Source organism: Cicer arietinum, chromosome 6 (genome assembly GCF_000331145.2).
Source record: "Cicer arietinum cultivar CDC Frontier isolate Library 1 chromosome 6, Cicar.CDCFrontier_v2.0, whole genome shotgun sequence".
NCBI classification, from domain to species: domain Eukaryota; kingdom Viridiplantae; phylum Streptophyta; class Magnoliopsida; order Fabales; family Fabaceae; genus Cicer; species Cicer arietinum.
Window position 1 is genome coordinate 245,459 of NC_021165.2, and position 17,794 is coordinate 263,252.

Consider the following 17,794-nt stretch of genomic DNA (forward strand, 5'->3'; position numbering starts at 1 on the left):
TTTTTTATCATTAGATAAAATTTAAGAAAATGACCTCAAAACTGTAGGGTTGAACATCATTTGGGTATGGGTGGGTTAGACTCAATTTTGCTAAACCATCTAAAATTGAGCCTTCAAATTAGAGGCTCAATGATGACCGATATTTGCATCGGTTATGTAAGTGACAGATAGTGCGGATGAGTTGATTCAGGTAATGGACTTTTTTATATTTTTTGGGTGTTCATATTTCTTTAAATTTTTTTGCAAATTTTATTTTTAAATTCATTTTTTTTAAAACACATCAAACTTTTAATATTTTGTAGGTTTTTATCAAACAAATTATTTACTATACTAGTAATGCGATGACTAAGTGAACTAAATAATTCATCCTAAAAAATTTGAATTTTTAAACGTAGAATTTGAAGTGATGCGATGAAATTTAAATAACGATGGATTTATATTTTGTAAAGCGCATCCAACCACCCAAATTTATATATATCCACATTTCTAAATTCATATGACCCGTTATAAGCTGCCTGCATATTGAATTCGTCCATTCAAATGGCTTGGATCCGGTCAGATCATTGATTTTGCTCTGTCCTTCAAAACTGATTGTCTCAATCATAAAAGCATCTCCAATGAGGATTATTTTACTAATAAAAACCCAACTTATTAACCACGCTATTGGAGGAGAAAAAAGGGTGTCTAATAGATACTTGTATAATTATTCTATCTCTCCTCTATGACACACAAGACTCACCATTTTAAAATAGAAAGAAAAAATAGTGTGTTAGTGAATTATATTTTTCAATTTAATAAATAATAGTGTCGCCTATTGAGTAATTTTTTATGGAATACTGGATAGAGTAGTAGAATGCATATTAGGTACCAACAACAATAATGTGTAGTTGTGAAATTGACTTAAACACCTTTTTTAGATAACTACTATTTTAGATGCTCTAAGTTTGATAAGAGGGTTAAACTTTGACTTCCAACAATAAGTTCAAAATAGATTTGGATTCGATCCATTGTACTTTTCACTTATTTTTTGTCCATTCTTCAATTTCCATCATTAAAGCACATCACCCACGCTGTTTTATAATTTTAATCTCTTTTTTCTCTCACGTTAAAATATACTTTTTAGGGTAAATAAAGAATACTAATACACGTCAACATTTCAAAAATATCGTGGGTTGCAAATGTCGTGGTGGTTGGAAATGTTTTCAACTACTTACTTGGATTTATTTTTCAAAATCGCGACTGTTGCAAATATTTTCATTCTCTCATCCCATTTTCAAAATGCTTCTGTGGTGGTTGTAACAACCCATGCTTTTTGAGCCATCAAACAATGGATTATTTGTTCCATTATGTGATATATTTAGTTAAATCAACTAACTTTATAGAGATGAAAAATATATTTAATTAAAAATAAATCAATTAATTTAACTTGATATTTATGAATTGTATATTTTCACCCACCATTCACTATCCCATTTCATCATGTATTTACCGGTAGTTGACAACTGATTTACTATACTTTGATATGTTTGAGATTGAGGTGAGTAAGGTACACTGTTATTTCCCCTTTCATTTTTAAATTCGCGGATGTTAAATGTTTTATAGAGAAAAAGTCACGATTATTTATTTAACTTTTATTAAAATTATTATGGTGAAAAAATAAAACCTGCAACTTATAAATTTAATGTCTATTTTTTTTATTAGTAGACTAAATTATTGAAATTAGTCATTATTAATAATTTATAGACAAATTACCGTCGCCATATTTTTATTCAATATTTTAATAAAGCTTAACTGCAATTTTAGTCATTCTATTTTTACTGATTTACGAAATCGGTCTCTCTATTTTAAAAGTCGATAGTTTTGATTCGTCCCTCTGAATTTTTAACTAAAAAATAATGACAATATTTTAAATAATGTAACATATGATATGATGACGTAGAGTGATTAATACATATCAAATTGTAATAAAACTTTGTAAAAACTTAAATTTCAACTTCAGAAATTTTCATATTTTTAATTTAATTAATGACATATGAATAATTAATGCATCTAAATGATTTTATATTATAGAATTGTATGTTACGTCATTTAAAATATGTCAAATCACTGTTTTTTTATTCAAAAATATGATAGATGGATTAAAACTATCGACTTATAAAATAAGTTGATCAATTCCGTCAATTAATAATAATAAATGAACCAAAACTGCAACTAAACCTTTCAAAAATAAAGTAGAAATTTTTCTATTGACTTTTGATGGAAAAAATGAATTTAAATAATAAAATGAAAATACATGCATAAATGCCTAATAATACTATGTCGTGATGGAACCGCTTCACAATATAATTAAGCATGATACTAGGCTTTGGTAAAAAAAATAGTTGATATACAAGATATATGTTATCTTATTAAAAATGAATTTATAACTAACAGTGGCTAATTTAGTAGATTGAATTTAAAACTTTTAACAAAATATAACATTTAGATAGGTAGTTTGTTAGACTTTATTTTCTATTTCTAGATGTATGAATAAGTTACGAATGGAATTTACATTATAAGCATAAGGGAATGCCAATATCAAAACTATCACAGAATAGAGTTGGTGGAGCAAAAACCTTAATGTTGGTTGCCCAATGTGAGTCACTGAAAGCTCTTAGTTGTCGAGTAATTGTTGAACTGCATATATATGCTATGCCTCACAAGGTGTGACTAATTAAATTCAAGTCCATTTTAATAGATCGGCTTCAGGTGAGGATCGTCCTTAATCCACAAACTAATTAATTCATTTCATTTCATTATCAAATACAAATTTCTCATTTGCGTAAATATACTTAGAGTGCAAGGCCGATATACTGTCTCAATAAAATAATTTTATATTCACATCTTTTAATCAAAAAATATTATATTTTTTATTTCATATAATCAGTTTTAAAATTTAAAAAAAAAATTAAAATGATATGACAAAATAGTAGATTTTCATTAAATTTTGCATTAATAGTCCATACTTTTTAATTCCATATATTTTAAATAAACCATTTTAGAGGGAGTTAATTTTGAGTAAAGAAAGGATGTTTCAAAAATGGAAAATGTTACAGTTTACGAAAACTATTTGACCCAAACTTTTTACTTGTTATTACTTTTTTAACCATTATTTATTTTCTATTTATTTATATGTTTTTGTATGGTCAACTGATTTGTACTATCATCAAATTTCGTAAAACTAGTCTACGTATTGTTTAACATTGTTTTGAAAAATATATGGAAAAATAAATTTAAAAAAGTGAAAATACATTATAGTCATTATTCTTAAAATTGAGAAATCAACTTAATCGATAATTGTTCAATAAAGTTATTAAAAATCAATACTTTAAAAAATTATTGTATTTAACACAAAATTATTAATTTTTATAATTTATGTTTGTTTATACTTAAAGTGGAAGGGAGTGTGTGTCTCACAGTTAAATTCATTAAATCTAAACCAATGAATTCATCAGTGAGGTTATGAATTCACTCAACATAAATGCAACCACGATCTTCAATATGTGACAATCCAATTGTAAAAGATTTCAAATAAACTAATGTTAATCTAAATTCTAGAATAATAATTATATCCCCTTGACCATGACCTAGTTTTATTAATTTGACACAGCCCATAGTTTACTAACTGTGGTCAATGCACCCATACAGTGCGGTAACTATTGGCGGAAAATCGGAAACAGAAGACAATACAATACATACACGTATTTTTATTCATCACTGGAATGAAAATTAGTAATACGGGACCAAACCGAAAATTCTATCAGTTAAATTCACAAATTTCCTTTTGTAAAAGAAATAAAATGCCAAAAGTACAACTCTTTAACTCAATTTTCTTCCCTTAAATTGCATTTTGTTTATTTGTACCGATAGTCATTAATTCAATAATGATAAGTTTAATTAAAAATTTCTTATTATTTCAAATTTGATATTAAATTTTACAAATGATTAATATTTTTTTTATTTTCTCTACAATAATTTAAACATGTATAACTTTGAAAAATATGTCATAAAAGATTTATTCACATAATTAATATATTTAACGTATTTGACATGTAAAATAATTTGGATAATCAATTTGTTGCAATGTTTCAATTAGATCTTAATATTTTATGATAATAATTAAAAATAATTTTCAAACTTAAAATTTTGTCTATGTAATTTAATATATCTTAAAAGTTAATTGTGTAAATAAATATAAATTAAATATAAAAAAAAACTAAATTGAATCTAAAATTAATGGATGATTAAAAAAAGGACAAATTTCTAAAACAAAGTCATCCACAAAAAATGTTAGGAATTTTTTAGATTTAGATAATTAAATATGAGTTACATATAAATATCAGTTGATCCTTATAATGGAATGAGTGATATCTTTAATATTCTGTTATTGGTTAATTAAGTTTGGAAATTGGGGAAGAAAAAGAGAATTAACGTAAATATCAGTTGATCCTTATAATGGAATATGTGAGATTTTTAATATTCTTTTATTGGTTAATTAAGTTTGGAAAATGAAAAAGAAAAAGAGAATTAACGTGGTTGTTTTTTCTTTGAAGAAATTAAAGATATTGGAATATTACCACCAAACTATTTGTTTGATGTTGTTGTTCTCATGGTTAAACGAACAGCAGCTACTTGGTAAAGGATAATTCATCCTTAGTTTGATTGGTCTGCATATCATACCGTGAACATTAGTTATGTCATCGAATCTCGTCAACATTAAAATAAATCTTGCATTAGGATCTCCCTACTCTCTCTATCTCCTCGATTCTTTAAAAAAATAAAAAATACGCCAAATCTTGACAATTGGATTTTGTAGGATTACATAATGAAAATTAAATCATTCATTTTTTAATGCATGATTAGGGGATGTAAGTAAATGGAATAGATCTAATGAATCCAAAAAATCAAACTAAAAATTACTGGTTGTTTCTGCTTCTAAGTAAAATACCGAATCAAATCAATATGAAATAGTTCATGTAACAAACTTTAATTTTAAAAATCAATCACACGATGACTTGAACACGCACTATTCATTCATTTTTTTGATTCCGTAATTCATCCTAAACTAAAACTAAGTGTCTTAACTCTTAACCTAACAACTTCTCATTCTTCAACCATCATCATCATCATCATCACTCTTATGTGATTTTCTTTTTCTGCTTTAGTTTGTTGTTCACTACTTTATACCACTTCTTTTGTTGCTTGCAAATCTTTTTTTTTTCTTCTTGTTTCTCATTTTGAACAATGATTTTATAACTTATTTGTTCAATTTATTTATGGAAAAATAATGATTCATGTTCAAACAATGATTTAGGATTTTCTTGATTTTAATTTGATCTTTTTGTGTGAGTCCGTTGTATCAGTCAAAAATAACATATTAGTAGGTCTTGGTTTATCGATTAGATAAAAAATTATAATTAAAAAATAACTAAGTTATGAAGTAATCGATTTCATTAAATCATAATGAGTAATTAGGATATTAATTAACTAGAAATAAGGAGTTAGATATTAATGTTATACTAACAACTTATGATTAAACTAGTAAGGTTAAATATGGTTGATGTGTTGATGAGAAATATTAATTTGTTGTATCACGCTTAGTTGTATATATGTATTAAATGTTTTCAAATAGTGACTGTAGATGATGAAATTTTATGCGTTGCATTCAGATAGTATGGCGTGTTGGGGTTATGATACGAAATAATCGAAGCTCGACGTTCGATGAGACTTTGATGAGTTATCAATAGGAATGTCTAACGAAATGTAGGACACAACTGAGTCATTCATTTAAATACTGAATTTCTCTGACTAGAGACTCTTATTCAAGGGTAGTAGGTGACTTTTCTATCTATATCAACTTAGAGTTAGATGGATCCAATGTGAACTAGTTGGTTATTAGTATTCTTATTGAATTATCATGCATTGTTGATTTTGTTATGTGATATGATGTTCAATGTTCATTTAATTTATTTTACTCTGCTTGATTATGTCTTGAAAATTGTGGTTCGTCTCCGTTTGTTTCCTTTATGACTAATTATATATTGCACGCGTGGATAAATGATTAGTTGAAGAAATCATTATCGAAGAAAATACATAGTAATTATCATGTCATAGATACAATATATGATAGTTTATTTTCTGTTGATTGTTAATATGTTAGTCAATCAATAAATTAGGATTGTAATGGAGTAAGTTCGGATTAGCGTGACAATTGCAAAGATTGAACTCTTTTGATTTTTTTTATTTTCACATGTGTTTGAATTGTGATCTTTTAATATTTGAGGTTTTTCTTGTTTGTCTTAACAAATATAGCAAATTTTATAATAATTAACTCATACATGAGATCTTAGATTTGAATCTAGACAAAACATTTAATTTAATAATATCATCATTTAACAATTGATTTATGCCTTAAAATTTATGAATTACATCTCCTTATAATTTTATTATATTTATGATTTAAAATATTTTTTTGAAATAATGGGGTCACATCTTTCGCCTCACATACAATACTTCCGTGTATATTTATATATATCAATGATTCCAATAATTAATAACAATATATTCAGACACAAAATAAAATAAGAAACTGTCACCTTAATTTGTTTTTCTAATATAATTTGAAATAAATTATAATTATAAATCTATAATTTTATTCTCTAAAACATCATATATAGTGGTAACATAATTTTAACAGTTCTAAATTAAAATAAAATTTAATTATCTATAATTTAAATAGAATTTTAAATTGAAATCTAAAATAGACAATAACAGTCTTTAAAATATTGGTTTGATTTGATTTTCATTAGATTTTAAAACTAAAAACTAATAATTTTCTATTAACATTAATTTAATTTGATTTTTTATCGGATCTATAAATAACCGACAATGTTTGATTTGAATATTGAGTTTCATTGAAATTACCAAGTTCACTAACACCCCTGGACCACCATTATAAATATATAGAATTAATTTGAGTTTTATACACCAGATGCGACTTAAATAACTGTGTTCTAAAAGGGTGTACGGTTTTTCGTCTACAAATTTTGTGAAAGAATTGACAATTTTTCCACGAAAAAATTGTACGACACCAATCAAAGTTGTAGTGGTACAATAAAGAATGGTTTACTTTGACACGTTTATTGCAATGAAGAAACAATTCGATTTGGTTTTTCTAGCACTTTCTGTCTGGCTGGGTCCCCCCTAGAGTCTGTCTGTCTTTTGATTTGTGTGGTAAACGTTGATTGATTGATGCCTGAAATTGTGGGCATTATTATTATTATTTTATTTTTTTGTCAAAAACGTTTACTTTTGACTATAAAATTTTCACACCCTTTTTCAACAAGATGAAGCTCATTCCTTCAAAAAGAAAAAGATCAACATCATTTGTTGTGTTTCCCACGATTGATGTCTTTTATACAGTTTTAGTATTTTGGACGGCTATATTGAATTCTTCACAGCTTTTAAGCACATAATTTGGTGGGTAAGATTTTTGGATTATGATATTGAGTCTAGACTAATTTTTTTGTCGTAAGTGTTAGAAGTATTTTTTTAAACTTCTTTTAATAACATTTTTACTTATTAAAAAATTAAAAATAAAAGAGTGACTATTTTTATAAGACCCTGTAGTTTTGTTTTAATATTGTGTCCCATTTTTTTGTTTTGCAATTTTTGTTAGTGTTTTGTGCCATTTATTGTTTTAAATAGATTTTTTATTTTATTTTGTATCAAAATAATCTTTATCTTCAAAAACATTTCAACAGTTGCATTAATTTTCATTTATAGTCCCTTATGTTTTATAATACATTCGAAATAAAAGTTGACATATCAATATCATAATTGAAAAAAATGTTTCACAACCTATTTTTAAAAAATGAATGTTTCACAATTTAGTATTATAATTAGATCTCGTTGGCAAAAACAAGAATACAGTCTTAAATAAAAACTAAAAGTATGTCTTGATAATTTCAAAGAATTAGATTTTTGCAATCATTATAATATATAATTTAGATATTATTCGGTGAAATTAAAGATGTAATTTATTTTTTTAAAATATGAAGAAAGTCTTTTAGTATAACTTGTAGCACAAAAATTAAGAACAAGTGCGAAAAGTTAATTCGCCTATATAAATATTTTAAAGATAAAATATTAATTTAACACAAAAAACGAATGACCTGTTTAAAATTTTAAATTAAGCTAAATGACCTTTATTGTAAATTTTTCAAAGTTTTATATCGATTATTTTTGTATATCACACCACTTTTATAATTATAATTATATTTTTGAAATGACAGTAATATAGTAGCATATAGTAAAATGAAACATTTTTACTCCCTCTGTCCTCTATTATATGACTAGCTTACAAAATTCATCAGTATAAAAAGAAGTAATTGTAACGTTAAATTTTTCAAATATATAGATAGAGATATTTTAACTATTATGTATTTTAATATAAAAAAATGTTACATTATTAGTATATTATAAATATTCATGAAAATAATTTTAGAGATAATTTTAATAAAAATTAAATATTTTTAATAATTAATATTATGTTTTTGCTGGAATTAAATGAGCTTTTTTGTAAAAACATACATCATTTATGTATGCGGTGGAATTTTTGAAAATGTCTTTATTATATTACATGTTCTTGAATTTTTGTCTGTTTAGCCTTAGACAAATATTTTTAAAAAAAAAAAATTTACATTGATTTAGTCGTTTTTATCCTATATTTATGAAGTAAAAATACATAAAAAAATATCATTGATTGTATTTTGAATTTTTAAAAGGATCAAAATTTTAAGATAAAAATAAAATGTTTAGACTAAAGATCAGAGATGAAGAGAGTGAAATAAAGAAATATGAAAAGTGAATCTTATTACTAAATCTTTTCTTGATTATAAACAAAAGTAATTAATTAATTTGGCATTCGTGAAAAAATTTACTTAATGTCATTAATAATTTTTTTTTATCTCATAAAAGTTATAAATTCACAAAAGTTCTAGAACAAAAGTCAATAAAATAGTCAATAAATTTTTGCCTAATTAAAGGGTATTTTAAGATAAAATCATTCAATAGGGTATAAGTAAGTTTTACTAATATTTCTTATATTCGATACGAGTAATATCATTACACAATTAAATTAAAGCAAATGTAAAAAAGAAAAATTTAAAGTATATATTAATGAGTGTCATAAGAATATTATTAAATAAATTTAAAATAATAAATGTTTTTGAAAATTTATATATTCAATATATTAGAAATTGATATACTAGCACTTATTTTTTTTATAAAAATTAGTATATTTGAATTTTTCATTAAATGTGTATTTTGTTTGGAATCTTCAATAATATTTTAGAACTTCCGTTTGCAAGACAATTAAATTAAAGTATTTTTTTAAAAATAAATTAAAGTCTCTCAATAAACAACAAAATAGAAGTTTGTAAGATTTAATTTAATTAATAAATATTAATATTATTAGAATTGATATCTGATTGAAATTCAAACTCATAAATTCATAGTTATTTGGATAAATTTAAATAGTGTTTATAAAAAAAAGACACGGTAAAATGAACCTCTGACTTTACATAGACTTGTGTTGTTTTTTTGGGTTGAGCATAGACTTGTGTTTGATTGGTTGTTTAAAATATTATTATTATTATTATTATTATTATTATTAAACTTGTAGAGCACGATGACACTATTTATAATTGAAGAGCTCCTATGTTCATCCATCCACAACAAACAAGTTTCATTGATTTTGTTTCCACAATGGTTCTCTCCAAGACCTCCTCCGAGTCCGATGTCTCTGTCCACTCAACCTTTGCTTCTCGTTATGTCAGAACTTCACTTCCAAGGTAACCATAAAATTAAATGTCTATGCTTCATCTTGCAAAAACAAAAGTAAAATTTTGATGTCTAGGAAATCATATTTTAAAGTCCGTTATAATTAATTGAGCTAATTAAGAAAATTAAGAGTGAATTAGTATGCAGTTTGATTAATGTAAAATTGATTTATAAATAGATTCAAGATGCCGGAGGAGTCGATACCAAAGGAGGCAGCATACCAAATAATAAACGATGAATTGATGCTGGATGGAAATCCAAGACTGAATCTTGCATCATTTGTGACAACATGGATGGAACCTGAATGTGATAAACTCATCATGGCTTCCGTTAACAAGAATTATGTTGACATGGATGAATACCCTGTCACCACTGAACTCCAGGTATCTCATCCTTCTTTCATTTTTTTATTATAATAATACAATAATATCAACAACAGATCATCAATTCCTGACCTATCAATTATTTATTCTTTTTTTATTTTTAAATAAATATATATACACAACTTGCGTGGTTAGGTTTATATATGTTGACTAAAACCCTTTGATATAAGTTTTGTTGCATAAATAACTAATAAATATCACATATTTTAGAAATGTGTATATTTATATAGTTTATATCTCCAAAAAATATATTAATAAAAAAAAAAATTTGATCTTATCCCCAATTTTTACAGACACCTTTCTTTTCATTACATTAAATTTGAATTTAATTGTGGCGGTCAAAAATACTCACAAAAAAAGAAAAACACTCATAAATAAATTTGTGACGGTTGCCACAAAGTTACGGACCACAAAAGTTTATTTTGTGTTTATCATTTGAGAGAGTTTAAGATGGAAAAATTCGCAACAAATTTATCAAGGGTTAGACTGCTAAAAAAAAATAAAGCTAATAAAAAAAAATATTTTGTAATGACTAAGACTGTCACAAAATGTTTCATTTGTGAAGACTTAAACGGCCATAAATGGATAACTTTATTAAAAAAATTAATTTTATAAAATTGGAAATTAATATTAAAAAAAATATAATATATATAAAAATTAATATTAATATAATTTAAAAAATAAAAGTTCAAATAAAATATTATATATAAAAACAAAAATATAACTTTATTATTAATTAAATTATTACTACCAGATAAAATAAAATATTGCAAAATAACTATATTTTAATTTGAGTAAATTTTTTATAATTTAAATATTTTACGAACATTTGTTTATATCAAATGTTACTAACATTAAAGTTTAAAAATAATATTATAACCAATTTTTAAAATAAAATATTAACGCTTTAAAATTAATTTATAACTGTATAAGATTTTTTTAATAATGATTATTTAAATTACTAATCTATATTTAAAATGTATTTTATACCAACTTGATACATAATAGTGTGTTACTTGAAGTTTATCAATAAATAACAATTATTTGCAATCAACATAATAACACTTCTGTCAAAATTAAAATTAAATAATATTTATTAAATAAATAACTTCAAATAAAAAAATATATTAGAAAACACATTAAATAAAGACTTATCAAAAATCAAGAGAGAAAAGTTGAAAAATAAATAAAAGTTGAAGAAAAATATTTTTTTTTTAAAAAATGATATTTTTGGCGGTCAAAGCGTCAAAAATGCTAATAGCTCTATTGCATTTGTAGCGGTCTGAACTCTACGAAAAGACAGTTTTTGTGGCGGCCTAAATTCTAAAAAATATTGCACGATCATACTTTGTGTCGACATAAATTCTCGTAAACGATTGATTTTGTGAGGGTATTTACTATCAGAAAATCCTACTAATTGAAAATTTAATTAGTATTATTTACATGATCACACTCAAGTCATTCGCTTTCACTTTTTATTTATGGTAAATGTGACTACTCAAGTCATTCGCTTTCACTTTTTATTTATGGTAAATGTGACTGCATCAACATTTGATTAGATTATTTCGATAAAAATATTTATCTATTTATTTTATTTATATTTTTTCTTGACATGCGATAAATGCTCATATAAATTACTCATTGTGAGACGAATAATGTCCCTAAAACACTCTATTTGATTAATTCAAATTTATTTAGATCATACTAAATTTAAATAAAATGCATTTAATTTAATTAAATATATATGTATTAAATAGGATGTTGTTAACTATTCTTAATTCAATAAGAATATATCAAAATGTGTTAAATATGATGTTGTTAACTATTCTCTTGTGGAAACATATATAGATAAAAATAATATATTAAAATGTCTTCTATGACTTTTAGTGAACTAGATATTCCCTCTATCAACTTTATAGATAAACTTATTTAATGATTCACTTAAAGTAGCTACATGCATTGATTAAGAAACGTTTTAACATTTTTTATATTTCACCTATATTTATTATTTTTTTATTTTATATTAATTTTATAGATAAGCTTATTTAATGATTCACTTAAGGTAGCTACATGCATTGATTAAGAAACGTTTAACACTTTTTATATTTCACCTATATTTAATATATTTTTATTTTAAAAAAATTTATAAATATTACTATAATTAATTTATACAAATGTTAAATATTAAATTAGAGTACAAATAGATTTTACATAATGTGTCTGAGCATTGTAAATACTCAAATACCAAGCTCAATTTCTACTCATAAATAGAAAACCACATAAATTACTAGCGGTATCAAAAGATTGAGGGGATAGTGTGAAAGACAACATAGGATAATTAAAAGAAAAAATAACAAAAATAGTCAAGTAGGCACCCACCCCACCCACATGTGTTTTGTTTGTTTTATCCAACGAGCATGGAGAATTGTGACCCACCAACGTTAGCACAGATCTTAGCACTAGGACGTTGACCGAAAAACACTATGTTGTTGGAAATCAACTCGTGTTTATTTTTTAAATGGAGTATTTAGGAACACATTTGTGTTTGTCTTTTTTAAATGAATATTTAAATGCACTCTATTATAAGTAAAAAAATTAATTAATTGTATATATATCAAGAAGATTAATTGAATGTATTTAATTTTCTTGATGCATTCAAAACATAATATATATCTTTTTTTTTTTAAATTTAGTTCAACTTATAAAATATAATTATTATTAGATTAAACTTTTTGTCTCGAGTAAAACTTAGACGTAAGAGTTGTGTGTGAGTTTATAGTAATATTTATATGATATTTTTTTATGAACTAATAAAAAAAACATAATATTTCTTAAATTACTCTCACTTTTCATTTACTTTTTATACAATATTTTGTTATATTAAAGGATGATTTTAATAAGAGTTAAATAAATTTTTAATATAGTCTCGTCAAATTTATAACTTCTCATTAAAATTAACATTCAAGTGATATACATTTTTGTGATAAAATGTTCATATTTTATGTAATATTTTAATTAAATGAACAAATGGCAATAAAATTAATTTACAAATTTAAAATAACTATATTAATTCAATAAATTTTAAATAAATTAAATGAATTGTATCTAAATTTTAAAGCAATATATTTTTCTGTCCTAAAATAAATATCACATTTACAAAAAATCATTTGTTCTAAAAAAATCATCACTTTTGATATCTAATGCAACTTTAATTATTATTTTTAATTGCATCCACTAATTTATACAATTTACACTACTCTTAAATTATTATTCTGCATTTTATATTTATTATAATTAGAATACACTAAATACATCGATCGGTGATACAAATAAATTAGTAAAATCATTATTCTCTATTTCATTAAATTGATTGATACTTTTTCTTAATATGTATGAAATGTTCAAATACTTGTTGGATGGAGGAAGTATTTTGTATCAATTTGAGTATATATATATATATATATATATATATATATTAATTTATAGTATAGGTGTTTGTAGCTATTTGTTGGATATAGTTCAATGTCAATGTCTCATTCCAAGATAGAAGTTTTGAAAATAAATTGTTATAATTCTATTATTTTTAGATATAAACATGTAGATCGTATGTCTTAAATTATCATTATTTATTTATAAATCGTAAAAGAAAATTTATACAAAACTGAGTTGACGTTAAGGAGAGGAAATGTGTGACTTTTGAATCCCGGGCCCAAAACATATGAAGGCCGATAGTAATTCAGGGCGACTGAGTAATGTGGGCCATAATTGGTTGGGCGCCCGTGGGTCAAAATATGTTATTAGATTAGAGTTTAGATTTATTAATTTCATTTTCTCACTATGGGATTGTGGAATCGATAAAAAAACGAGAATTCTTAGGACAAAAAGAGCATCAGTCAATAATTATGTTTTGTATAAGAGTTTACATATATTCATTAAAAAAATGGTGTTTACACACTAATTCATTCAACGAAATATCAATACACGTACGTTTGAATTTTAATTAATTAAAGTATATTTAAAAATATTAGTAGAATAAGATATTCAACTTAACATATTTGTATTTGTGTTAGAATTTACTCACTATCTCATATGAGATTTAAATTACAATGTTATATTTATACAACTTTTACCACTAAACTGACATTTTAAGAAGGACATCTGATTTGTTTATTTTATTGCTATCAATAATTATAAAATATTATTTTTATTTAATTTCTTGTTTGTTTAAAAAAGTTATATAAGTAACAATACGAAAAATAAGAAGTTATTTTTATACACATTTTTTCATTAATTTTTTTTTTGGAAATGAAATTTTTTCATTAATATTATAATATAGCTTTGGTAAAAAAAACTTTTTGATATAGCAAACATCTAATTTAATATGAAGAAGGGGAAATAAAACAAATATATAACTTTCACATGATAAAATCCGGTAAAAAAACCATTACAAAATGAGTACCTTTTATTTTGAGAGTTGAAATTTTCTCCTTTTTTCTGAAGAAATTGAGAACTTCATTAATATAATTTTGTGTGTATATTAATATACATTTTTAGAACATGTAACATAACTGATGTGTTAATAGTGTAGCTCATTTCATTGACAAAGTAGGTTTATGTGTATTATTTAGGATCTCAACTCTCAAACCTTTGAACATTGAGATGTTCTTCATTTCTCAAAAACAATAAAGAGTTCTATTATAATATAATTTTATGCGTATAAAGTTAATAAATATTTATTCTGAAGAAAAAAACAGGTTTAACAATATCATGCATTATGTCACCTTAAGCACTGGTGTTTTTTTATATAGCACTTATATTCAGATGCTTCAAGATACATTATTAACATGAATATAGCTAGAACAAATAAACGACAAATCATAAATAGTGACTAAATAGATACTTTTTTTTTATATGATGAGGACAAAGTAGGCAATTTCAATGACAAAAATGAATGACCAATTAAAAAAAACTTTCAATGACAGTAGTAGTTATTTCTAACTGGTATGTATGCATATATGCAGAATCGATGTGTTAACATGATAGCTCATCTTTTTAATGCACCACTTGAAGAGACTGAGGCTGCAGTTGGTGTTGGCACTGTTGGCTCATCAGAAGCTATAATGTTAGCTGGATTGGCATTCAAAAGAAAGTGGCAGAACAAAAGAAAACAACAGGGAAAACCTTACGACAATCCTAACATTGTTACTGGAGCCAATGTTCAGGTACATAATATTTTTTAGGTAAAAATATATCTATAGCATTTAAGTTTCACTTAATTTCTGTTTAAATTTTTTAAGATTATTTTATTATTATTTGATTTTTCAAGCTACATTTTATTTATATCGTTAGTCTTTTATCTCAATTTCGACAATAAATATTAGTTTAATTTAAATTATTTGATAATTTGAAACTCTACTAAATGTTAGAACAATAATTTGAAACTCTACTAAATGATAGAACAATATGTCACTCGTACTAATCATTCAGCATACATTCATCAAATCTTATAAATTGTATATTTTTTTTTTTCTGCAACAATTTAAACACCTGCATAGCCTTAAAAACAAAGTAATAAAGATCTATCCACGTAATCAATGTAGTTATCTTCCTTCACATGTGAAGTAGTTTGAACGGTTAACTTATTGCAATATTTTGATTAAATTTCAACATTTTCAAATTTAATAGACTGCATGCGAAATTTAATAATTCTTAATGGTTAATGGAACAAATGAATATATCTTAAAACATAAAAAAATAAACTTAAAGAATCTGACCTACAATTGAATTAGATTTAAAAGACTAAACGTGTACTGTTATCTTCTTTTTAATAACTTTAGAAAAAATTCATATGTTTGTTTTAGTTATTGAAAAAAATAAGAATTTGAAATCTATTACAAATATGAATTTGTTTTGAATAGTTTCTGTTCGAGATTATTTTTAAAATTTTGATTTTAGTTACAGTAAACAAACACAAATAGCTTCTATTTTTTTCTTTAAAGAAATAATTTCTAAACTATTGAATGCAAAAATTATTTGAATGGTGTTGGTGTTATTTCATTATTTAAGAGCATCATGTGTAGGTTTGTTGGGAGAAATTTGCAAGGTACTTTGAGGTGGAGCTGAAAGAGGTGAAACTATGTGAAGGATACTATGTAATGGATCCTGAAAAGGCTGTGGAATTGGTGGATGAGAACACTATTTGTGTAGCTGCTATTCTTGGTTCGACATTAAATGGAGAGTTTGAAGATGTGAAACGCTTAAATGATCTCCTAGTTGAAAAGAATAGAGAAACTGGGTATGTTGCATATGAATTTGGTCTTAATTAGATGTTGTTAAACTAATTAATATGTGAAATGATTTTGGTAGATGGGATACACCTATTCATGTGGATGCAGCTAGTGGTGGATTCATTGCTCCATTTATTTATCCAGAGCTTGAGTGGGATTTCCGTTTACCACTTGTGAAAAGCATCAATGTTAGTGGTCACAAATATGGTCTTGTCTATGCTGGTATTGGTTGGGCTATTTGGAGAAGCAAGGAAGATTTGCCTGATGAACTCATCTTTCACATCAACTATCTTGGAGCTGATCAACCTACTTTTACACTCAACTTCTCCAAAGGTAACAAACACATTTATAAACCACTTTCAATTCCTTAACAATTTTAATTCTTTCACAAAACTATGCAATGCAATGCAGGTTCAAGCCAAGTTATTGCTCAATACTACCAACTAATTCGCCTTGGTTATGAGGTATTAATTAAGACCAACCAAACATACCCTTTTACATAAAAGATTCATATTTTTCTTGTAAAGTACACTTCTAAACTAAATCATGTTGCAGGGGTACAAAAATGTGATGGAAAATTGCAGAGACAACATGCTAGTACTAAAAGAAGGACTGGAAAAAACAGGACGCTTCGACATTGTGTCGAAAGACAATGGTGTTCCTTTAGTGGCCTTCACATTGAAGGACCACACACACTTTGATGAATTTCAAATATCGGACTTGTTGCGTCGCTTCGGATGGATAGTTCCGGCATACACAATGCCTCCAGATGCACAACACGTAACTGTGTTACGTGTTGTCATAAGGGAGGACTTTTCGAGGACATTAGCGGAGCGTCTTGTGGTGGATGTTGAGAAAGTGTTGCATGAGCTTGATTCACTTCCATCAAGGATGATAAATAGGAGCAGCAGCACTAGTGTTGCAGTTAATGAAATAGTTGTGAAAAATGACACTGATCAACTAGTGGCTGCTAAAAAGAGTGCTTTGGAGACACAAAGGGAAATCACTGCTGTTTGGAAGAAGTTTGTGTTGGAGAGGAAGAAGTTGAATGATAAGATGAATGGTGTTTGTTAAATTCAACTCTTATCTGCCTTAATACATTTTTATTTGGTTTAGGCAGTAATTACATTTTTATTGAGTTAAATCATTTTAAACCATTTACATCCTTCTCTATGTTCAGTGGTTGCAAAAATAAAATGGACTTGTTTTCATATTTATACTTTATAACCATGATTTGCTTTA

General features: G+C 25.2%; 1 protein-coding gene across 1 annotated transcript; it reads left to right on the forward strand.

Annotated features, from left to right (window-relative positions):
* The first annotated feature begins 9,733 nt into the window (after positions 1–9,733).
* On the forward strand, positions 9,734–17,794 carry LOC101493333 (glutamate decarboxylase 1-like). The gene is made up of 7 exons (XM_004503044.4): positions 9,734–9,893; positions 10,061–10,265; positions 15,287–15,487; positions 16,346–16,560; positions 16,632–16,885; positions 16,964–17,016; positions 17,108–17,794. The coding sequence occupies exons 1-7, from the start codon at positions 9,760–9,762 to the stop codon at positions 17,624–17,626; spliced, it is 1,581 nt and encodes a 526-aa protein (XP_004503101.2). The 5' UTR covers positions 9,734–9,759; the 3' UTR covers positions 17,627–17,794.